The following is a 24,966-nucleotide window of genomic DNA, read 5'->3' on the forward strand; positions in this document are numbered from 1 at the left end:
TTCAGTGTTTTGATAATACTATTGAGGCAATAGATGATATCAGGATTTTCAGAATTTGAGGTTTGATGTCTTCCCTAAACAGCGAGTATAAATTCTGCCACAAAGCATTTTTCCATCCTGTGTTCAGTTGATGTTAGGTTCACAGATGTACTAGACTGTGCAACAAGCTGCAAAGTCCTAAGCCGCTTTAAAGACTAAAGTTTTTGAAAGTGAGTTCTAACAATCAACAATGAAGGTCTGCCTGCACTATTTCCAATGAATGGTGGTTATTTTTTTTGTGCCACAAGAATTTTTAAAACATGCAACATTGACCTCTCTTTTCCCTTTGATTGTCAAATAAAAAAATGACAACAGCCAACACAAGAATAACCATCTGGGGAAAATGAATCAAAATTACACCTATTTTTATGTCAGATTGGCAAAAAATATATATTGTGTTTGCCACAGAATTTTAGTAATTAGTTTATGTGTGCCATGAGATTCAAAAAGGTTGAAAATCACTATTCTAGGGGACTAATCATGTCCAACATCTGCAAGACTTCTCGATGTTTCCATGGCCCCATTTGTTTCTTATACTTTAAGGACAGTGTGATATCAAGGAAAAAGTGGGGATTTTGTAGCCAAATGCACCTGAGTTTAAATGTAAGCAACCTGACTCAACATCTATGTCCACCTGGGCAAGTAACTTAATATAACTAACTTTAATTTTTTATCTTAAAAATGAGATTTACAATATCAACTTAGGTAGTTTTGAGAATCTGGAGTAAAAGAGCTAATGTGCTCTATGTAATAAGTGGCGCGTAGCAGGTGCTCAATGAATGGTGTGTGCTGTGCGTGTATGTGTTTGCGTATAAATGTAGCCCAATCACTAAGAGTTGTTTCTGAACTGGAAGAATTGTCAGGTCCATTAAAAAACGATTTAAAAATCAACAGGTTTTTATAGAGGTTTACTATACATCACATCAAGCTCTATACTGGATATTAAGAGGATATTCAGGAAGGAATAAAAATATTATCTGGACTCCTGAAAAAATCAAGATTTTATTGAAAAGACAGTCTCCTGGGAACAAACAGACAATGTTATGAAACAGTAAAAATAATAATAATAATAATAATAATAATAATAATAATAATAACAATAATAAAAGTAGTAGTAAATGCTAGGTGATTTTATGCAGACTGTGAGCACAATAGCTGTTCCGATTTGGGAAAAATAGCTGGTGGTCATGGCAGTCAGAACACGGAGTTTGCCCTTGAAGGACCTGTATTATTTATAAAGCCGAGGGCAGCTGGAGGACATCAGTGCCACCATCACAAACTGGCAGTCCTCAGGCTCAGTGGACCTAGAAGAGCTGTTTTATTTGGCCTTCACATTAGCATCTCCAAATGCCAGAGAAAGAATGAGCCATCTAGAAGTAGGCAAACAAGCACATTTTCTAAAAGGATAATGTTTCATGCATTAAATAAATGTAATACCTTTTTCTAGTTTGGTACCAATATACAAGGCATGTGAATAATGAGTTAGCTGGGAGTTAATTGACTGCAGAGACTCTATTTTCAGTCGCTGTCTGTATTTTTTGAATTAATATACACAGTGGGTGATTCAGCAAAAGGATTTAAAAATAAATTCTTTATAGAAAGATCCCATCAATTTGATGTCTTCATAATTCATGAAGCATAGACCCATAATAGCTCTATTTTCTCTTTAACTTTGGAAAATAAAAGATGCCATTAGTTTAAATTAGGCTTGTATGTGGAATAACCATGTACATCAACAAATATAGCTAGAATCAGATGCTGTTTAAGAGAATAAATGCCAGAAAGAATTATTTCTTTAAAAAGTGTAATATAAAACTTCTATTGATAAGCTAGAGTAACATTATCTTATTTTTTTACATTTCTGTAATACATCCTCTGTATATCGTATTGTGTGTTTACCACCCCAAGTCAATCTCCTTCGGTCACCACTTATACCCCCTTTTCCTTCTTTTCCCTCTCCCCACTCTCCTTCCCTCTGGCAATCACCATACTGTTGTCTGTGTCCATGAGTCTTTTTTTTCCCCCTTTTGCTTTAAAGAGTTGACACGTGACACATGAATTTATAAAACTCAATTATGAAAAATCAAAGTATAATAAGTGCTTCGTTTTCCTAGATTGGCTACTGTTTTTACAGAGTACACTTGGAATTAAATAAAATGTTGCTTGGGATTTGATCATGTTTGGACACTGCCTTGGTACTCAGGATTGCTGCAGGATATGTAGATATGAGGTGAAGTTGCATATTTTAACATTGAGCAGTGTCCTAGCAATTCTGTGTTAGCTGCTTCAGACACTGGCTCCAGAAGGCACTACACGCCCAGATGGAAAGACCTGTGATATAAAATGTGTTCACTTCATTGATTTGTTTCCCCCAAGCAGTTGAGACCCCTAGGGAAGCAGACTGCGGCTAAGGTTTGATCTCTTCTAGCCAGAGGAAATGAAAGCATAGGGAAGTGGATTGGATTTGTCTGAGAGCTTCTGGAGCCAGGGGCACCTGGGACCAGAGCTCCGATGTCTACTTCCAGGCATCGTGCAGGGGTTTGGTCACACATTTTCCTCTAATATCAGATTTTGCTTTCCCCTCATGGGTGGCATCAAGAAAAACTTTATGAGCACTTAAGGTCTTAATCTAAATCCTAGGAATGGGAAGACTAAATAAGTAAGGTAATTTAAGTTTAGAAATACCCTTTTGCCTCAGAAGTAATGTATTTATTTTGGAGTGTATAAAAAATGTATCTTTATGAAGTAGTTTTTACTCTAGTTGATTAGTATATTTTAACAGAACATCAGGAAGAGAGATTTAACCTAATTCTTCAAAAGTATATTATATCAGTGATACTTGTGTCATTAACAAAAGGTCTAAACTTTATTTACCTACCTCAGTTGTTGACTTTGCACAACATGGAGAAAATAGCACCAGCGATGCAGAAAGTACCTGTTTGTCAAGTGAGAGTACAGACATGGACTAAAATCAAAGGCCCGTTAAATACCTCCTTTTGCTGTTTGAAGCACATTCTAGCTTTGTGAAATAATTGTTAATGCAGAATGTTATAACTACGCAAAGGAATGAAATTTCTATACCTCCACTCAGAGTAGAGGCTCAGTAAGGTACTCCGAGTTGTGTCCCCTTCTTTTGTGATTCTAAACTATTGGAAAGGCTTACCTAGAGTGTAATTAGGAATCAGGAAATCAATAAATATAATTAGCCCAGCCTGCATGGCTCAGTGGTTGACCTATGAACCAAGAGGTCAAGTTTTGATTCCCAGTAGAGCATATGCCTAGGTTGTAGGCCAGATCCCCAGTATGGAGTATGCAGGAGGCAGCCCATCAATGATTCTCTATCATCATAGACGTTTCTATCTCTCTCTGCCTCTCTGAAATCAATACAAATATTTTTTTAAAATAGAAATATCATAATTTATGTTTTGGCATGCATATGTGTGTGGGTGCGCACATGCACAATTTTTCAATTTTTAGTAGTATTGTAACACTTTCTGGGAAATAATTGTGCTTTTATTTAAGAAAAAAGTTGCTTGCTTAGGAGTCCACAAATACTTTCCACAAGAAAGTATTTTATTTTATTTTTGGCTGTAAAAGTATATAATCACTTTTAATTATATTACATTTAATGGAAAAGATATCTTTGTAATATTGACACAGTAGAAAAACATGCACACCACAGGTTAAAAGTCTCATTGTGAAATATTATTCGTTATAAGATATAGTGATTTTTAATTTCCTCTTTAAAAGAGAGGACTAAATTTTAATTAATAGAAGGTACTTATAGAAAAAAATCAGGAGTAGCGTTAGCAACCAATTAAGAAGGATTTTTGTCATAAGAGTTTGTGTGTTTGATGTGAGATGGTTATAAATGTTCTATCATATTTTTTCTTTCCTAGTTTTCAGTTCTCCCATACTATACTAGTGGTGCTTTGTATGGGAAAAAATGTTTCATCATATGTTCCCTTTCTGTCCCTTTAAGTTGTCTATGGTATGATATATATAGTTTTGCTAATGTTTACGTGCCTAAGAACCCAAAATCTAGCAAACATTACACTAGCTAATGGATCTGATTCTAGGTACCTTGAACCATTGTCAACTAAAGAGACTGTTCAAATAGGATATTATTTTACTGGTTATTTTCCTAAAAGAGAAACTCTTGGGATGAAATAGAGCTTAAAAATAGGATGTATGTGTTTTGGGGGATGAGAAAGGTGTGGAGATGAGGAATTTTAGAGAGAGTGAGCTTATATTATTATATCATGAGGGAATGGACATTTCAGTAGTCTTAAACCAACCCCCAAAATCTTTGAACCTATAGGCATTTGTGCGATTAAATACGGTGAAAACCTAGTTAATGAAGTATCTAACATTAAAAATCCTATATGATAAAAGGGTAATATGCATAGTGACCAGTCATTCCCAGCAGAACTACTGGGGATGACTGGTCACTATGACACACACTTACCACCAGGGGGCAGACGCTCAATGCAGGAGATGCCCCCTGGTGGTCAGTGCACTCACACAGGGGGAGCTCTGCTCAGCCACAAGCCGGGCTGATGGCTGCCAGCACAGCGGTGGTGGCGGGAGCCTCTCCCGCCTCATCAGCAGCGCTAAGGATGTCCGACTGCAGCTTAGGCCTGCTCCCTGCTGGCAAGTGGACATCCCCCAAGGGGTCCCAGACTGTGAGAGGGCACAGGCCAGGCTGAGGGACTCCCCTGAGTGCACAAATTTTTGTGCACCGGGCCTCTAGTAACAATATAAACCATAAATAGAAATTATCCTTTTAGCAAATAACTTGACCTGCCAAATATTTTAGTGGAAGATTTTTTGACAGTCCAAGTAGTAATGTTTTATTTTTTTTTATTGTTTTCTTTAGTGATTAAGGTATTACAGATGTGTCCTTATCCCCCCATTGCTCCTCACCCCTACCCCACTCATGCCTTCACCCCCCTGGTGTCTGTGTCCATTGGTTAGGCTTATATGGATGCATATAAATCCTTTGGTTGATTTCTCCTCCTTACCCCCACCCTCCCCTGTCTTACCTCTGAGGTTTGATGGTCTAATGATGCTTCTCTGTCTCTGAATCTGTTTTTGTTCATCAGTTTATGTTGTTCATTATATTCCACAAATAAGTGAGATTATATGATATCTACCTACCTCTTACTGGCTTATTTCGCTTAGCGTAATGCTCTCCAGTTCCATCCATGCTGTTGCAAATGGTAAGAATTCCTTTTTTTTTTTTTTTTTTTTTTTTTTTTTTTACTGCAGTGTAGTATTCCATTTATAGATGTGCCACGGTTTTTTAATACACTCATCTGCTGATGGGCACTTAGGCTGATTCCAAATCTTAGCTATGGTAAAATGTGCTGCTATGAACATAGGGGTGCATATATCCTTTCTGATTGGTGTTTCTAGTTTCTTGGGATATATTCATAGAAGTGGGGTCACTGGGTCAAATTGGAGTTCCATTTTTAGTTTTTTGAGGTAACTCCATACTGCTTTCCATGGTGGCTGCACCAGTCTGCATTCCCACCAGCAGTGCACGAGGATTCCTTTTTCTTTGCATCCTCGCCAGCACTTGTCGTTTGTTGATTTGTTGATGATAGCCATTCTGACAGGTGTGAGATGTTACTGCATTGTCGTTTTGATTTGCATGTCTTGGATGATTAGTGACTTTGAGCATGTTTTCATATGTCTCTTGGCCCTCCTTATGTCCTCTTTTGAAAAGTATCTATTTAGGTCTGTTGCCCATTTTTTTGATTGGGTTGTTTATCTTCCTTTTGTTAAGTTGTATGAGTTCCCTGTAAATGTTGGAGATTAAACCCTTATCAGTGATAATATTGACAAATATGTTCTCCCAAGCAGTGGGCTTTCTTGTTGTTTTGTTGATGGTTTCTTTTGCTGTACAGAAGCTTTTTATTTTGATGCAGTCCCATTTGTTTATTTTCTCTTTAGTTTCTATTGCCCTAGGAGCTGTATCAGTGAAGATATTGCTTCAGCATATGTCTGAGATTTTGCTGCCTGTGGATTCCTCTAATATTTTTATGGTTTCCCGGCATATTTCACAGACCTAGAACAAACTCTCCAAAAATTCATCTGGAATTAAAAAAAGACCCGAATAGCTGCAGCAATCCTGAGAAAGAAGAACAAAGTAGGAGGGATCTCAATACCAGATATCAAGCTGTCTTATAAAGCCACTGTTCTCAAAACTGCCTGGTACTGGCACAAGAATAGACATATAGATCAATGGAATAGAATAGAGAACCCAGAAATCGACCCAAACCACTATGCTCATGGAGGCAAGAACATACAATGGAGTCAAGGCAGTCTCTTTTATAAATGGTGTTGGGAAAATTAGACAGATAAATGCAAAAAGAAAAGAAAAGAAAAGAAACTAGACCACCAACTTATACCACACACAAAAATAAACTCAAAATGGATAAAGGAATTAAACAAGTAGTAATGTTTTAAACTGCCATTTGGGATAGTAGTTTTACCCCCATTCACCTCTTACCCATCTTAGAGAATGTCAAAGACTGGACATTTTTATATAGTAGATAACAGGAAGAGAGTCATTGCAAGAAAAACTAATGCTTTTTGAGCACTTAGTCTATGCCAGCCACTGTTATCAGCACTTTTGGTAACCCCATTTAATGCGCGCAATAACCCTGTGAGGTAAAGACCAGTGTCATCACGTTACAGATTTAAATAGATGCATATACATTTAAATAAATAATCAAAACAGATATTTAAAAATTGATTCATATTATCATATATGATGAAATTATGCGAAGAACACATAAGTTTAACCAACCAAATATACTGGGTCTTAATTGAGATTCAAGCCATGATAGATTGTTGTCACAGTATGTTATTTTAACTCAACACTATATTGCCTTGGTTTCCCAAAGAAATGAAAGTTGATTGAACTAGAAGATTTGATCTATGTATCTTCTCTATTGTAGAGGCAGTATGATGGCATAATTAAGCACTGCACCAAATTTGCATGATAGCTTCTCCGTGTTATTTTGTTGAGTCAGAATCACCCTTCATGGAATCCTAAAGAACAGGGTTTTAGGAAATCACCTAATTTATTCCCATCAGTTATACCCCATGGGACAGCTCAAAGAGATTGAATTTTATTCTTCACGTAACCCATATTTTTGAAACAAAGCCTAGAGCAGGTCGTCTGCAAGAGATGATTAAATAATGAATATGTGGTAGACACTTTGTTGTAGATGAAGTGCCATTGGATAATTTATTTACTTATAACAAGCATTTATTTGACTTCTATTGACTTTGGTGGCAGTCATTGAGAATATGAAGCTGTCTTTATCCTTAATTAACTTACAACATAATATATTTTTAGTAGTAAAATAACCAACTAATAAATACATTTGTTCTTATTTACCCTACAAGCACTGATAGACAATCTCAACTTTTCAATTTAACACTCTCCCAAATCCTGAAAGGTGATCATTACAATTTTCATTTTTTACAGATAAAAAGACTGGCCTGGGGAAGTTGTGTTTAACTGCTCAGGGTTGCAACACTAGGTGAGCACCAAAGCTGGATGCCAGCCCTGGTCAGCCTGGCACTAGGTCTATACTTTTCCACGCATCCCCAGAGTGCGATTTACTTTGATTACAATCACAGGCGATCCCCTCTCAGCCACCTAAGACACCCTGACAGGTCTATTTCTGAAGGCTCCACCCAGTGATTATTTTGGGAAGCCCATTCACCAGGTATAGAGAAGAACTGGTGAAAAGAGATCATCCAGGTATGAAATGGGAGTTCAGAGCTTTGTCCTTGGTTTATCCCTGCTCCATTGTGTGTACACCCATGCTCATTAGTGTTTTTAAGTGTCTTCATTTGGCTATGGTAACTTTTTTTCTCTCTCTCTCTCTCTTTCAGGTATGGAAAAATTGTATCGACAAAGGCAATTCTTGACAAAAACACAAATCAGTGCAAAGGTATGTGTGAGGGCATCTGTACCTTTAGCTCTGGACTGTGCTGTTACATTGAGAGCCCCCCCGCCAGGTGGAGGCCCTGGCACCTGCTGTACAGGGTCATGATGTACAGTATATGGCAAACCTCTCTGATATTGCCGAGGCTTTCCTGAGTTGCATTACTAGTACCATTGCTCATTAATTTTTTTCATTAACAAACAAAATGAAACTCACAAATTAGAACAAGTACCAAATTGCTTTCAGCATAAAACTAAATTACCTCTTAACAACTTTGGGTTGTCTGGTATGAATGATATCATCAGTGATGCAAATTGATTTCCTATATAAAAATGAGGAACTCTGGGGAAAACTTTCCCATGCAAAACACGTTTTAATTTATCTGTTCTTTAAAGCTTTAGCAACATTGGTTGACTAGGAATGAATTTACTGATGGGCCCATTGTGTCTAAGCTTTAGCTGTAAGCACCTCATAGGATCTCAGATTTGGTATCTTATTAAGGCTTTTTCTATTTTTGGAGGGGGGAAATATTGTTGAAGTTATTTGACTATGTCTATGGCTCATGTTTCTTCATGGCTTGGAATCCAATACTCTTAAGGGTTGCATTATATTATTTATGAAATCTATATGGTCTCTCTTTCATGACTCAGTTCTTACTGGAAAATTGGAATGCTTCCTGTAACATGTTATTTGTTGTTCCTCTAAACCAGTCACTTTTATGATACTGAGATTAATAAGTAAGGTAGAGCCAAGATCATTCTAAACACTGTCCCTATTTCACATATAAGTATAATGTGCAAAAGTCTTAGGAATGAATACTCATACACTGCAGATCACACACTCCATGTCTCTTAAAAACTTAAAAAAAAAAAAGCACTAGGTAGTCAGGTACTGCAATAAAAAAAAAAAAAGACATGGTTTCTGTCACCTAATAGCTCAATTTCTAGTTGAAAAAGCAACCATCAAGAAAACCAAGAAACTAATACTAATCAAATGATTAGGATTAGTCTATCAGCCTAATATATGTGAGAGTGTAACAGGTATCTACAAGAGGGGTATCTGCGAAATATTGTGGATAGAGAATATGGAGACTCCTTTGGGGCAAATTAAGTTTATAAAGGCAAAGTACAATGATAGGCTTGAGAAAGGTTGATGTTTAGGAGAAAGAATTTCAGAATATAATTGATCAGACCCACATATCTGGAAGGAAAGGAAGGAAGGAAGGAAGGAAGGAAGGAAGGAAGGAAGGAAGGAAGGAAGGAAGGAAGGAAGGGAGGGAGGGAGGGAGGGAGGGAAAGGGAGAGAGGGAGGGAGGGGGGGAAGGAGCCACCTAGGGAAATCATTTAATATGAAAATATGTATGATTAATATTGATATAGTTGAATAATAATATAGACGAATAATACTAATGAGTAATTGAGTTAATACATGGATGATGCTCAAAAATACCCTGTGTTGTCTGTCCTATAAAATACTGGCAATATTAAGCAGAACAAAAATATTTGTATTGAGGTGGTAGGATTATGGGTGATAGATTGTTATTAATTTAAATTTCTCCAAATCTGTTATATTGTCAGTGAAGGGGGGGGGGATAGCAAAGCAGTTCTTTGTCTTTGTAAAATAATATCAGATGAAACTAGCAATGAATTAGGAGAGAATTTTACCTTTCCTTTTTTAATAGACAGAAGCTGAGTTTGTCTTGACCTTTCTTTAGGAAAGAATGAAAAGGGTGTGTGAGGTGGCTTTTTCAAACAAAATCACTGAGAGCATTGAGCCTGTAATTAGAGAACACAAATTGGATTTGGACTTTTCCTAGACACTTGCTTCTAAATCATTTGCAACTTTGCCTCCAGACTAAGACTATGCAATCAAAACCAAATATTATGAAAACTGGATTTATTAATGTTGTTTCTAAAGAAGTGGTATGAATTCAATTTTTCACAGGCTGTTGAACATGTGGCATATTATATGCAAGTTAGTGTTTAGGGGGATGAGAAAGTGTATGCACTTGTCTCCTTAGAGATGAAAACAAAAAGCATCAAAATTAAGCATGCTATATTAACCCATACTCTAGACTCTTACTCTACCTTAGCATGTAAATGAAAGGATTTTGTTCTGTCTGTATCCCACTCACGCCTATTATTTCTAATTTAGCATATTAAATATTTTAGAGGATTTTATTATTGTTGTTGTTATATGTTAACTTTGAGAAGTCTTTGTAATAAATTTAAAAAAATGTACTTATAATATGTTTTGGGAGTTATATGACTGCATATTTTTCCTCACAAGTGTTACATAGTTATGTACAGGGTGAGGCAAAAGTAGGTTTTCAGTGGTGAGTACATGAAACACAGTTTATTCTTGTATTATTATTTATTAATTTTTGTATTATTTTCCATATGAACAACTGTAAACCTACTTTGTCCCACCTCTGTATTTACTCAGTATTTGTGATCACTTTTAACATACTAGTATATATTAGGCAAAAGCAAAACTATCCATAAACATTTAATAAAATATGTAGCCTTGCTGTTTTAAACATATATTTATAATTGACTGCATTTAATACTATAGCCTACCTGTCTAACTCTTTTGCAGTAATTATTTTCATTGGAAGAAATTTAAATAATTTTTATGAAGTTTAGTATAGCTTAAATAATATGGCCTAGCCCAGCGAGCATGGTTCAGTGGTTGAGCGTGGATCTATGAACCAGGAGGTCATAGTTCGATTCCTGGTCAGGGCACATGCCCAAGTTGTGGGCTCGATCCCCAGTGGGTGGTGTGCAGTAGGCAGCTGATCAGTGATTCTCTCTCATCATTGATGTTTCTATCTCTCTCTCTCCCTTCCTCTCTCTCTAAAAATTAATAAAAACATTTTTAAAAAATAATATGGTAGAAATACATTGCTTTTGCCCATAATCTGAATATTACTTTTAACTAATCCACGTCTTATAGATTAACAGAAATCCTTATGTCCAGATATTCCTCTTCTATCTTTCAATACCTTATTTTTAACATCAGACCTATATTATTAATATACATAAAATCCTCTTTTCATACCTCTACTGGGCAATATCAAGTATTTCTTCCAAAATTCACTTTCTCAAGAAGCCCTCGGTAGACTCTTCCTATCCTATTTGAAAAGTTTACAACATCACCTCCTTTGAGTACCATCTGGAAGCAAAGATCCTATGCTACCTTACCTCTCATACTGTTGTGATTAGTTTGAGTCCTTCATCTAGATTATCTAGATTATAAATTACTCAGAATACAGGGAGGCGAACCTATTGGCAAGGTATGGAGGAAGCAGGATGGTTCAGAGTGGAACTTAGATTGTAGAGGCCTTTTCTTTCTCTCTGGGATCCTTTGATGCTGCATCTAAGGAAAGAACAGACATGGCTAGGTATATGTCTTCTAGGCCTGTGAACACCAGGGCTACCAAAGATGTTCACATACACATGTTTCCCAGAGTCATTCTTGAAAAGTAAGCATTTGTACCTAAGAATATTTATTGTCAATGCAAAATTATTCTTTTTACTGGTTTGAAGTTATCTATTTTTTTACTGATCCATGATTTCTTAAATATATCAGAAATTATATATTATACTACATGTTTTAAATAATATGCAAAGTATAATAATGTAAAATAGACAAATATAATATGGGAATGTTCCATTTATTACAATTTATGTAAACTTGCAAAAACATAATATCCTTTCAGAAAAGGATTTCAAAAAATATGGATTTTTTTTTAAACCCCACCTAGTTCTTCAAGGGTTTTCCAATTAAAGTCTATATCAAGAAAATTTCTGAATAATAATCTAAGTTTTATTGGACAAATGACAAAATATCTCTAAACATTGCTTTTCTCAACTGTCAAATGAGGTCATCTATATCTATGATTTTAGAAGTATTTCTCAAAATTACATAGAACCATGTTTGTAAATGTGTCTGGCACATACATCAGGTGAATTTTTCTATGGCTGTGGACCTGGATTTCTTCTCATAGAAACCATATTGTCCAGAGCTCGTTCATATAATTTAATGCAGTCCTGAGTACATATTACGTATTCAAGGAATGAGTATTTCATGAATTGACACGTGTTTGTTGACACTAGTATTGTTAATAATGAAAAGTATAAGTACATAAAGAACATTTCATTCACACATTTTGGTGTTGGCTATATGAGAGCCCTTAGGATTTTTTCAAAGCTCATAAACCGGATGTCTTTGAGTAAAAGCACATTCCGTCACAGTAGCAGGTGGTGGAATTCGTTGTAATTGAGTTGGATAGGTTCTGAAAACCAAATGCTTCTTAGTTCACCCTTTGTTATACTCTTTACTACGTTGTTTGTAAGTTCAAAAGTAAAAAGAAAACCAAAAAGAAATCTGAAGACCTTTGCTTCCTTAGTGTTGGAACCCACAGTAAAAGCATGGATTGTCATCTAATTTGGTGGCTGCCACTGTTCTTGTTGATTTGTTGGTTATTCATTTTACTAATAAAATAGTGATCTTTTTTTTCTTTAGTAAAGAAATGAGAACTTTAGAGTATGAAAGAGAAAAAATAAACCCTCATGAACATGGCATTTAAAACAAAATAAACCCAAATCCCCAAACTATAAAAACCTAAATGGAATGTGAAAGATGAATGTATCATTTGTTATGGTTCTGCAAGTGGCTGTAAGTGGGATCAAATGTCTCTTTAGTTATAAAATATTGATGATATAAAGTCCCTATTTCATATGATCTTTTAGAAAATTGGTGTGGTTTTTCTCTCTGTTGTAGAAGACGAGAAAATAGCAAGGTCTGCATTTAATTTGTACTATTTCTGTTAAGAAAAGGGCAGTTCATTTAAGTTACTAGGCATCTGGATAGACCTACTGGTCATTCTGCTCACATCAGCCCTGAATTGGAAGAACTCTGTATTCATGAAGTGTCTTTGGAACACCTCAATGCCACCTTTGAAGATACAATTTCTCTTTTTTATTAACTTTTATTTTTATTTAAGTATAGTTTGGTACACAGTAATATATTAGTTTCAGGTAAACAATATAATGATTCTACACTTATACATCTTACAATGTGATCGCCTCACTAGGTTTCTGTAATTGCAAAAACATCACAATATTATTTTAATAATCCAATCACAAAAGGACAAATATTGTATGATTCTACTTATATGAGGTACCTAGAGGAGTCAGATTCAGAGAGACAAAAGACATTATGGTGTTTGGCAGGGTCTAGGGGTTTGGGGAGATGGGGAGTTAGAGTTTAATAGATACAGAGTTTCCGTTTGGGAAAATGAAATTCTGGAGATGATGGTGGTGATGATTGCGCAAAAGTGTAAATATATTTAATGCTATTGAAATATACACTTAAAAATTTGTTAGAATACTATGTTTTGTTATTTTATCACAATAAAAAGCAAACCAACAAACTCACAAAAAAAAACAAGTATAATAATGAAAGTAATTACAGATATAATTTCTCTCCCAAAGAAAATAAGAAAGCTTCAGCTGCAGATATCACAGCTGTCCACATTCTCAGGATGTGCCCACTATAGGAAGGCAGGAGCTGAAACAGAAGATGTCAGGGAAGCAACTGCTAACAATCTCACTAGACGTTGGATTTGAAGGTGATGTGAAAAATAAGCACATTTGATATCGTACTAAATGAAATCAAGTGGCAAAAATCCCATGAGAAATATACTATGAGGTACCTTGGAATTTGTCTTTGTGCCACTATTGTTACAGTACATAATTAAAGTGAAAACTGTAGATTTTTATCAAATGAATGACTGAAAGAAATTTTTTTCTGAATAAGGGAATTATGTGGGGTAGAATTTAGAACCCTACTTTTTAAAAATGCTATTACAACACTGTGGTTAAAAATGGTTCTCATGAGATAGTTTTGATTTCAAGAGGTTAAAGTTCAGAAAATCTCTAATTTTATATATATAAGATAAAGAAATTATGGCTAATAATATACCTTTTCATAGAGAAACAGATAACAAAATTGATAATGATTTGATTAGAGGAAAACTTTTACATTTTACTTTTTAAATGAAAATCACATGTATTTAAGGTATACAGCATAATTTGACCTACACATACATAGTAAACAATTACTACAATCAAACTAATTAACATATCATTTCCTCACATAGGTACCATTTTTGTACATGTAATGCGAGCACCTGAAATATATTCTCTTAGAAAATTTCCAGTACTCAATGCTATATTATTAACTGATTTTATGCCATGTATTAGATTTCTAAACATACTCATCCTACATAGGAAGCAACATTGTACCTTTAAATCAACATCAACTCATTTCTTCTGCTTTTTTGCCTGTGATAATCACTATAGTGCTCTCTGCTCCTATATACTTGACATTTTTTATGTTGCACACTTAAATGATATTGTGTACTTTTTTTTCTTTCGTGTCTGACTTATTTGACTTAGCACAATGCCCTCCAGATTCATCCATGTTCTTCCAAATGGCATGATATCCTTCTTTCAGGCTGAACAGTATTCGTGTGTGTGTGTGTGTGTGTGTGTGTGTGTGTGTATCACAATTTCTTTATTCATTATTCATAAATGGATGCTTATGTCTGGCCTATTGTAAATAATGCTGAAATGAACATGGGAGTGCAGATATATCTCTTTAAGAGATACTAATTTCATTTCCTTTGGAGCTATACCTAGGAGAGGTATTGCTGATCATATGGAAATTTTATGTTCCGGTTTGATGAACATACTGTTTTTCATAATGGCTTTATCAAATTACATTCCCACCAACAGTGTAAAGTGAGGTTTCCTTTTCTCCACATATTCACCAGCAATTATCTTTTTTTAAATAGCCATCCTCACAGGTATGAGGTGATATTTCATGGTGGTTTTGACTTGGATTTCCAGGATGATTAGTGATATTGAGCATCTTTGTAACTGAGCATCTGCTATTACATAAACCACAGAAATCCTGGAGAAGTTGTTCTGCCACAGATAGTGGTCAGGGGCTTTGAGGTTTTCTTCTACTGTGCGAGAATAATGTAAGACAAGCAATAATGAGTAAAATTACATATACAACTATCAAATGAAAGCACAAATATGTATGTTTGAAATCTGTGTGAGAAGTAAATATTGCTACTTTGCATCACTGTACTTGACCTATTATGTTCTAGTAATAGGGACTATCATTATAACTATATACAACCTATTACATTGTCTAATTCAGCTTATCTTTCCTCTCTTTATGTCCTTCAGAATTTACTGTTGGAGGGCCAATTCTGTAATTCTGCTTCTTGTTGGGGAATTTTTTTTTTTTAATGACACATAGTGTCATCCAGATACAAGGTTTCTGTTATGTAAGTGAATTTTTTTGTGGACAATAAAAAGTCAGCATGGTACATGAACTGGTGAAGACATCTGACGTGATGGCAGAACAGAGACAGGTTTACCTGATTTGGAAGAAAATTTTATGGTATCTCTTTAACCCATTTTTTTGTTTTTGTTTTTGTTTTTGTTTTTTTGTAGAAGCAGGGGCTATCACCTAAATTTTTCCCTTTGTGTTTCCCATCTGAATTCCCTTAAGCAGAGAAAGTAAACTCTTCAATCGGTTTTCCACGAACCTACCAACCAACTAATCATCCAGTGAACAACAACAACAAAAATTAAAATAATAAACAGGAAGTGAATCCAAACAAAGAGTTAGGAATAAGGACTTTGGCTTGTTTACCTAGAACAGAAGAAAACCTTAAGGGAATGAGCTGGGGAATGAGTAGGTCATGAACTATAGTTCTCAGAAATACGGTAAGCTGTGGTTATGGAAGCAGTAGATACATCTATGCTAATATGTTGTGCAACCCAGTTTTGATCAAATAGTTGTTCAGCAGGCTGGCATCCAGAAGTCTCTTAGAACATTCTGTAATTCATCAAAAGGGCAAACGTGTCTAGTAAAGAATGTTGTTTGACTGCAACCCTGCTTAAAAGTATTTAGATGCGAATGTTTTTTAGAGGGGGCTAAACCACTGTGTTATTTTCTTAAAACCATCCCACTTCATTTATTTATGTACATGTGTGGCTCCTAAAGGCATGCATATCTTCAACTTTCAATAGCCTATAGCCATGGTCGGCAAACTGCTGCTCGCGAGCCACGTGCGGCTCTTTGGCCCCTTGAGTGTGGCTCTTCCTAAGCCTTAGGAGTACCCTAATTACATTAATAACAATGTACCTACCTATATAGTTTAAATTTTTAAAAATTGGCTCTCAAAAGAAATTTCAGTCGGCTCTGTTTGCCGACCACTGGCCTATAGCATTGTGCAATGGATATCAAGTAACCTCAAGAGTTATCATCTTCCCCATTTTACTGATGAGAAAACAAACCTGGAAATGCTGAGTAACTTCTCAAACATCATCTAGCCAGCATTCAAATAGAAATCTAAGTCTGCCGAAGCCTATCTATCCTCTTTTTGCTTTTCCTCACTCCAAATAACCCCCATAAGTAAGACCTGCAGTAAATGGCCTTGGATGATAATCATCACAAGCAGACAGGAGCACAGTGTTTTCAGTTTGCGCAAAGGCGGGCAGTTTGGAAGTAACACACAGTAGTTTTTACCCACCCACTTCCCACCACTGTAAACAGTATGGGCCGGGCGTTCTAGTTCTGTTTTGTCATTTAATAGAGACGTAAAAGAGCATGCAAGATTGTGGCTTGAAAACGGAGGCACCTTTTGAAAATATTTTGTTCATTTTATTTAGAGTAATTTTTTTTAAATAATGGTTTTCTGTTAACTTCAATGTTATACTTAAATTCGATTGACAAGTGTTTAGCCTTCTACATGTTTTAGCTTTAAAGTGAGCATCAGTTGAATCGATTTTATGTGGGGAAAATATCACATAATTAGGGAGGTGGCAGGCAGAGTGCAGCTGCCAGTTTCTCTCACTCTCAGGATCCAGGATTCAGAAAGAGGCATGTGCTCTCTTAAAGCGCCTATGTGGTCGAGTTTCACGGCAAATGCTCTCTTTCATCTTATTTAAGTTCGGTTTGGCTTGCCTCCCTTGTTTGCTCATGGGAATAAGGTTAAGACCTCTGAAGAGGCCACTTTATCCCAATTCCTTACCCAGGCTCCTTTCTTTTCTTTAAATAGCTTGCACTTAGTTGTGCAAAGTGTTGGGGGTCATTATCTCCTTGATGGATGCACCCAGGAATAAACAACTATTTTCTATTTGGATTCTGAAGGTATGATCAAGTTTAATCAAAAAGACTTTTTTTTATGTTTTTAGTTTACCCATGAACCAGTTATTATGGAAAAAAAAAAACAACCCAAATGTCTGCCAAGGTCAGTTTTTTCCTTTCTCAATCTTTTTTTTTTTTTCTTTTCTCAAAGGTTCTTCCCCTATCCTCATAATTTTTTATTGTCTCAAGTTGCCTTCAAATCTCTAACTCCAACCCAAAGGCTACCTAGTCTCTCATTTTGGGGGGAATGTTAAAGAAACCTTGAGCATCTGTGCTTAGTTTTTTTTTTTTTTTTTTTTCAACAGATCTATCCAACAGGCACATGTTTTACTACCTCAACCTCCCTAGAATCAGGTTTGAGTCTCATGCTTTAGAACCCTTGGTTTGTAACTCCATTTCTTTCTTGTCTGGCCTGTGAAAGATATGTGTCTCAGGCCTGATGTTCTACTTCCAGATGCTGATCTCATCACTGGCTCCTACTTATTGGGACTTGAGAGAATTATTTTACTTCTCCAAAATCATCATTTGCATTTGGTCTGTTTTTGTGGATGTGATTTTTGTAGAAAGTACCATAATAGCAAGGCAGCCACTGCATATATGTAACCCAAATTAACTCACGCTCAGGTAGGGCATGGCTGCACTTTGTCAGGTTTATGTCTATAGGCAACTCTGAAGTCCCTGTACATTGGCATCTATATTCCTTCAGAGTTAACAGTTAGACTTAACATTGCCAGAGTTCCTTGAAATTTTTGGACAAATAATGGAAGGAAATTAACAGCTTTTTCATTTGGTTTTAATGCAACAGTTGAAGCCTTACCTGAAGCCCTGTGCTGCAACTGGTTTCATTCAGGCTTTGCTCTCTAAACAATTTGTAGATGGTTGTTCAGAATTCCCAGCCATCATTAGCTAACTGCAAACATGTGGAAACACAGAGGCTATGACCTTCAGATCCACTCCAGAAATACAAACTTAGTCTCTGAGTTTAGAGAGGAAATGCTTCTCTCTCTCCCTCTCTCTCTCTCTCTCTCTCTCTCTCTCTCTCTCTCTCTCTTCCTCCACAAATTGGGATTGACGTTTTGACCAGGTCGCACATTATTAAGACGCTGAGGTAGCATGGAAAATTGGCTAGAGTGGGAGAAAGAAAAATAGAAAAAAATATGCATACTCTGCTAATAACTAGGTCAAAATATTATTTATGATGACTACTGAAGATATTTTTTACAGAGAGGAAGGGAGAAGGATAGAGAGTTAGAGACATCAATGAGAGAGAAACATTGATCAGCTGCCTCCTGCACACCCCCTACTGGGGATGTGCCCACAACCAAGGTACATGCCCTTGACCGGAATCGAACCTGGGACCTTTCAGTCCACAGGCCGATGCTCTATCCACTGAGCCAAACCAGTTAGGGCTGAAGATACTCTTTCTTGATAGGTATCACTATCGGTTGACATTTATGTCTTCTTCTCTGGATAGCGTATTCTTTTAATGAGGGACCATATTTTACTATATCTGTAAAACTAAGATCTAGCATACAACAAGGGCTAATAAATATTTCCCAGTTAATCCATGAAAAGATAACACATGTCTAGAAAAACAACAATAATGATTAATGTGAAAGTAATTTAACAGTATTAAAATGCAACAAGGAGAAAAATGTTCATTTATTCTGTAACGAGACAGTTTAAGGATGAATTATCTTCATTAAAATTCAATTACATGTGTAAATTTCTGGGTCTCTGTCATTTGGAATGATATGGCAAAAATAGTAGACTTCTAACTCCTTATTGTGGAATGTAAGGCCTTTCATGACATGGCCTGTCCTATCTCTAGCACCAGGATGACTGCACTTTTGTATAACATGAGCCCTGCACAACTCTGAAACTGACGGAGCACTCGCATTGTAGTCCATGGGAAATGCACCACTGGAGTTGTACAATGAGCAGCCTGTGTTCATACTGTTGACCGTGGCGAATTCTCATCTCTTCCCACCATACCCAACTATTTCCACCTCATATGCAAAGACACTTGGGTATCTCTCCTCTTTGCCTGAAACGTCACCTGCCCCCCATCTACATACTAGTATATAAAAGCCAAGCAACCGGAATGACTGAATGACTGGAACGACCAGTTGCTATGACACGCACTGCAGCGGCCAACTGACCTGATCGGGCCCCGATTGCTCCCCCAACCTCCTACGGCCCCTCCCCCCAGCCGGTCCTGCCCCCAATAGCCCCACCCCACCCTGATCAGGGACCGGGCTGTCCAGTCAACCTCCCACAGTCCCTCCCCCTGGCCGGCCCTGCCCCCAGTCGGCCTCCATCGGGGCGGGCCAGCTGGATCCCACCCGTGCATGAATTTGTGCACTGGGCCTCTAGTTTAATAATAAAGTCTGGTAGGTATTGAGCATTTACTAAATACAGAAATTACACTAAGCCATTTTTATATATTATGGCACTCTTTTCCAAATTGTTTTTCTTACCATCTTCATTTTATAGGTGGGGGAGACAAGGAACTGGGCCACATCTCCACAACTATGAAGTAGCAGATATGGGATATAAATTCAGGTCGGCTTTGTTCTAAAGCCTGGTTGTTCTATCTCATCCCTCTCCTAGGCTGTCTCTGTGCTCTTCCTCGTCTTGCAAGATTCAGCAGATGCGCATCAAGTCTTCAAAGCTTTATCTTTCCCTCTGTCCCTGCTCCAGCTGACTTAGATACCCTTTTCCTGTAATCTTAATAAAACTCTCAGTTCTCCCAAAGTCTAGCCAGCTTTTAACAAACTGGGTACAATCAGTGACTTTTCTTTCATGTTCCTCTTACACCATGGCCTTATCAAGAGCAAGAATTATACACAACTTCAGATAATAAAAAAAAACAACTACACCTTTTTTATTTTCCATTCACTGTACTTAGCACATGCTTGACACATGAAGTAGTTACCCAATGACTATCTGGATAAATAAAATAATGAATGGCTTAACCACATCTTAGGTTCTCAGTACATGGATGTAGCACCAAGAAATCATCAAGCGTGTGATTTGGGTTGTGATTAGAAACCAGAATAAAATTGTAGCCATTTATCACCCAGCTGCAGTTAGCACAAGTTCTTGTTAAAAACTCTTGGGGTTAGGGTTCTTTTGCAGATTCCTTGTCTTGCTTTAAAACAGTGCTTTCATCATGTCCCTTAACTACTTTGGGGCTTGCTATTCCATTCCTTATCAAGTCTGAATCCCTCAGTATGGCCTCAAAGGGCCACCAAAATATGTCTCAACTCACAATATTTTTCATTCTGTTCCAACATGTGCCTTTAATGTTAAGCAGGCAGTCACTTTACTCTCCGAACATCCTGGTTATAGCCCTCTTGGGTCTTTACTCAACTCATCCCTACCTCCCAGAAGCCCCTTCTCTGTAGCCTTCTTCCACTGCAAACCGGACTTGAATTACTGGGTAACTTCAAATTCTACTTTGCCAGTGCAAGCTTACCTGTTTACCTTAGCTCTTAGTAAAGTCTCTTTTCTATGAATTCATATTGCCCCTGTCAGGTAATTTACCATCTAACGATATTGTTGGCTGTTTCCAGCAATGCGTTAGTTATGCTAGAATGGGTTTCCCTACAGAATTATTAACAAACACCTTGCATTTCTCTTGTTTGAAACCACTAAGTATTGAGTTCCCACTATGTGCTGGGATCTATGCTTATGCTGCATGTTTTACAAACATCTTATCTGGAATAGATTTGAGTTGCCCTTTGGTTAATGACAAAGGAGAAAAGCTTTCAACGGAGAATTGATTAAAGTCAAAAGTTGGTTTCTAAAAATAACTTTGACCTAAATTTAACAGTGATTCTAATGATTCATTGTTGTATTTGAACAGACGACAGCATACAACTATTTCTGTGCTTGGGTATTTCATATGACTTTAATATTTAGTACAGAGCATATGCGCAGAACAGTTTTTACTCTCCTCGGATAGTTGGTGCCTGTGTGAGTCTCTGTGTTTGGTCTACGAACTACTCCATGTTAAAATACCTCGACCCTATAGTTAGCCCAACACTTTGCCAACATCTGCTGTTGGTTATAAACAGAAACCTGGAAAGAGAGTTTGGATTGGTAGGTATAAAAAAGTAGAAGTTATGGACCTTACTCATAGGATCACTATATAGGCCTTTATTTGGAGACTATTGCTCAATCATTTTCCCATTTATAAGAATAATAACTATGAGATTTTCATACTCTGACTTAAAGTTGAGGGGTTCCACTGTGTCTTAGGAAAGAATGAGAATACATGAGTCACAAGACTAACGGCAAACAGAATTTCATATCTGCCCAAGTTCTCAGTCACTTTGCTGACACTGTGCTCCTGAATTAGGAATTCCTTGAAGAGCAGAAGTTGATGAGTAAAAAGGGGGATTTTCCAGTAACACTTTATTTAAGTTTACATGCAATTAAAATTATAATGTTATAATATATATATATATATATATCAAACACATTAGATATTTGTGATACCATTTAGTGTCAGCCTCCCTTTCCTTATATTTCCTAATTTTTTTATTCACATTTATTAAAAATAAAGGTAAGAGCAAGAAAAAATGGGAAAGCCTACACCATGGAAAGGTTATCTTCTCTATTTCTCAGCAGATTGCTGGTTCGAATCATTAAGGACATGGAGAATTGCTCTGTCATTTGTATATTATGCTGGTTAGTAAATAAGTACATCACATATTTCTAAGTTATGGGTATGAGCATTTGAAAAGGGTAAAAAAAAGCAATTTATTCTTTAGCTGCAACATGTTATGAGTGTAATAGGCACATTTTTATTCTCCTGACATTATCTTTTGAATTAAATTATTATCTAGAGACTGTAAATACTGCCTGAATCCTTCTTGAATTTAATTGTTGCAATCTATGAGACTGTCCACAAGTATTCCTGGAATAAGTAACTTAAATCGTCTTAAAACTTCAAGATGTAATATCAGTGTATTAATGTAATTCCACTTCTTTAAAGTTTCCACTTGATCTGTTTCCTTTTTCACTGAGAAACTGGCATGAAGACTTGAGGATTCACATCAGGGACCTTACAGGGGACTCAAAACTGGCACCAACTGAACAAAACACACAGCAGTGGCGGGGAGCACTCCCTTCCTTGTAGATCAATCTTGGACAAAGGCTGTCTAATATTTCAAATTCTGTGGCTTGTGAACAATCCTGTGTGCCATGCGCCTCCACCTCTGGCATTTAGAATGCATATATATGAGCCGAGGGGTATTCTGACAATCCATCTTTTCTATCATCGCTGCAGCCATTCCAAAAGCCCTTAGCTGGAGGATATATTTGGAAAGCGCTGCTTTTCCGCTCTCGACACATTCAGGTAACCATTCCAAAGCTGCTAAGGTTCCACTTGAGAGGGAACTCGCTATTACCGTGTGTGCCGTGTGTCATAAATGGGCCCTATTATAGTCAGCCAGACCCCTGAGCAGCTATTTCCAAAGGAGCAGCCCGAGATTTGATTATACGGGTCTCTCTCCCAAACACATCCTTTCACATCTGACATTTACACTGGTTGCAGATTTTTATGTAACTCGTTAGAGAGCAGTCTGAACCTTAAAAAGGTGTTAGTCTTCCTAGAACCCTCGGGCAAAGGGAAGTCTTTTATTGGACTGAGACGTTTGGAGTTGAAAGCCGCACTTGTCTGATTGGAAAGAGTTTCAGGGAACGGATTTTGTTATTTTTCTAAGCGAGGCTACAGGAATTGAGCTGGAGATATCACTGACCAAAAAGGAATTTTTTTTTTTTCCTCCAAGAGCTGAGAACCAAAGGAAATGACTCCAGTGTTTAAAATCCCTTTGTTTCCTCTGTGGCCGGTATCTGTGCAGCTGAGACGTATCATTCCAGTTGGCCCCCGCCCAGACTTTATGGGAACTGAGATTAGGAAGTTGTATGGTCAAAATAGTCATTGTACAAATTGCTTCCAGTCTAAAAATCTCCAAGTCCTTGACAAAGCTATGAGTTTTTACATTTGATTTTTTTTTCTTTTACATGGGTGACTGGCCTATCCCTCATTAATTACCCTGCGAGGATTTCTTCAGTTCCTTTAGTAACTTCTATAAATTGTTTCCATTTCTCTTGGGTGGGGGGAGAAGGTGGGGGTTTGTGGGAGACGTGTGCAGGGTGCCTGTAAATTTCCTCTTTGTGAGACACCACGTTTCGACTATTTCCCTCACCTTCCATTTGAAATAAAATAGTGCTGGGCCACAGGGAAGCTTATAAAATTGCGCTTTCTTCCTTTCCTAATTTCATTGTACACTTTTCTTCCTGCCTTGCTTTTTCAAATCTGAGCAGGATGAGAGGCCAGATGTGGCCTCAAAATTCAACACCCATCACTTCCTTTGACATGATCATGCTCTGGGGAAAGAAGAGGGGGTTCGTCAGCCTGTAAAACACCCTCCCCAGTCCGCAGGATCTTACTCAGTTTCCGTATTTCTCATGCCTAGCATTGCTCCTGGCATGTGTAGAGGCCCTTAGGTGTACTTCAACAACGCAGTAGGCTCAAATGTTGGCACCTGGTCGTACCGGACACTGTGAATCAGTAAGAGAGGAATTTATGGCACACTTTAAAATGGCTGAATTGTTCTCTGAATTTAAAACTGTGGCCAAGGCCCTGGTTGACTTTGCTCAGTTGGTTAGAACATCATTCCATGGGTTCCATTACTGGTCAAGGGCATATACTTTGGTTTCAGGTTCAATCCTGGGCCCCAGTTGGGGCAGGAGGCAACCAATCAATGTGTTTCTCTCACATCAATGTTTCTCTCCCCGCCCCCCTTCCACTCTCTCCAAAAAAACCAGTGGTAAAAAAAAATCAATGAAAAAAAAGGATTAAAAACAAACAAACAAAAAAAACTGTGTCGAGGAGGTAGCAATGGATATAATTCCCTATCTACAAATTTTTAGGCTTTTTTCTTTTATCTTATCTATTTTATGGGAAGTTATGTAGGCTCCATTGCCATAATTGACTTTTTTCTATACCAGTAAGGCTACTCAGACTTCCATGGAGGTAATTGCTCCTCTATCTCAATGGTCTTCTTCCTAAGAAGTCTTCGGATAAGCTGGTGATTAGTTGCAGTTCTCTTATTTAACATATGCAATAGGTTAACATGAACATTGAGGCTGACATTTAGGCTGAATGGGATTCACATAGTCCTTGCTCAGTCTAATTTGTTGCGTCCAACATTTGTCAAATGTGTATTTTTGGCCGATCTTGTGTTAGGCACTGGGAATGAGAAATAGGGACGATCTATTGCCTATACCCAAGTACTCAGTGGGTAGGAGGTGCAGATACTATAAATGTATAACTGAAAAATAATATGAGCATAATAGCTAATAATAATATCCAATAGCCAGTGAGCACTTGATACATGGCTTAACTCATGAAATCCTCCCAATGCCTCTATGAGGTAAATGCTAAGATTATTAGTATTTCACAGATGAGGATATCCAGACTCTGTTTTCAAGATCATTTGGCCTCCAAACCTCAGAGTCTGCGTCCAAGCCGTTCAAATGATAAGCTCTGAACAGCTATGCAGTAGTGCTACAAGTAAATTGCTCTTAGGCAAAAATGAAGAACTGTCTAAATTTCCCCAGAAAAAGCACAGAGGAAGCTTTTAGGGAAGAGGCAATATTTGAGCTTGATTCTTAAGGATGAATGGAAGTATACCTAGCAGAG

General features: G+C 37.1%; 1 protein-coding gene across 12 annotated transcripts in view; it reads left to right on the forward strand.

The window, feature by feature from the left end:
• RBMS3 (RNA binding motif single stranded interacting protein 3) overlaps positions 1 to 24,966 on the forward strand; it is a 621,282-nt gene that overhangs the window by 182,226 nt on the left and 414,090 nt on the right. For all 12 annotated transcript variants that reach the window (XM_059664136.1, XM_059664139.1, XM_059664128.1 and 9 more), the window contains exon 3: positions 7,957 to 8,015. In XM_059664136.1, coding sequence (XP_059520119.1) covers positions 7,957 to 8,015 — 59 coding nt within the window. The remainder of the gene's footprint in view (positions 1 to 7,956; positions 8,016 to 24,966) is intronic.

This window comes from Myotis daubentonii, chromosome 14 (assembly GCF_963259705.1).
Source record: "Myotis daubentonii chromosome 14, mMyoDau2.1, whole genome shotgun sequence".
Taxonomy (NCBI): domain Eukaryota; kingdom Metazoa; phylum Chordata; class Mammalia; order Chiroptera; family Vespertilionidae; genus Myotis; species Myotis daubentonii.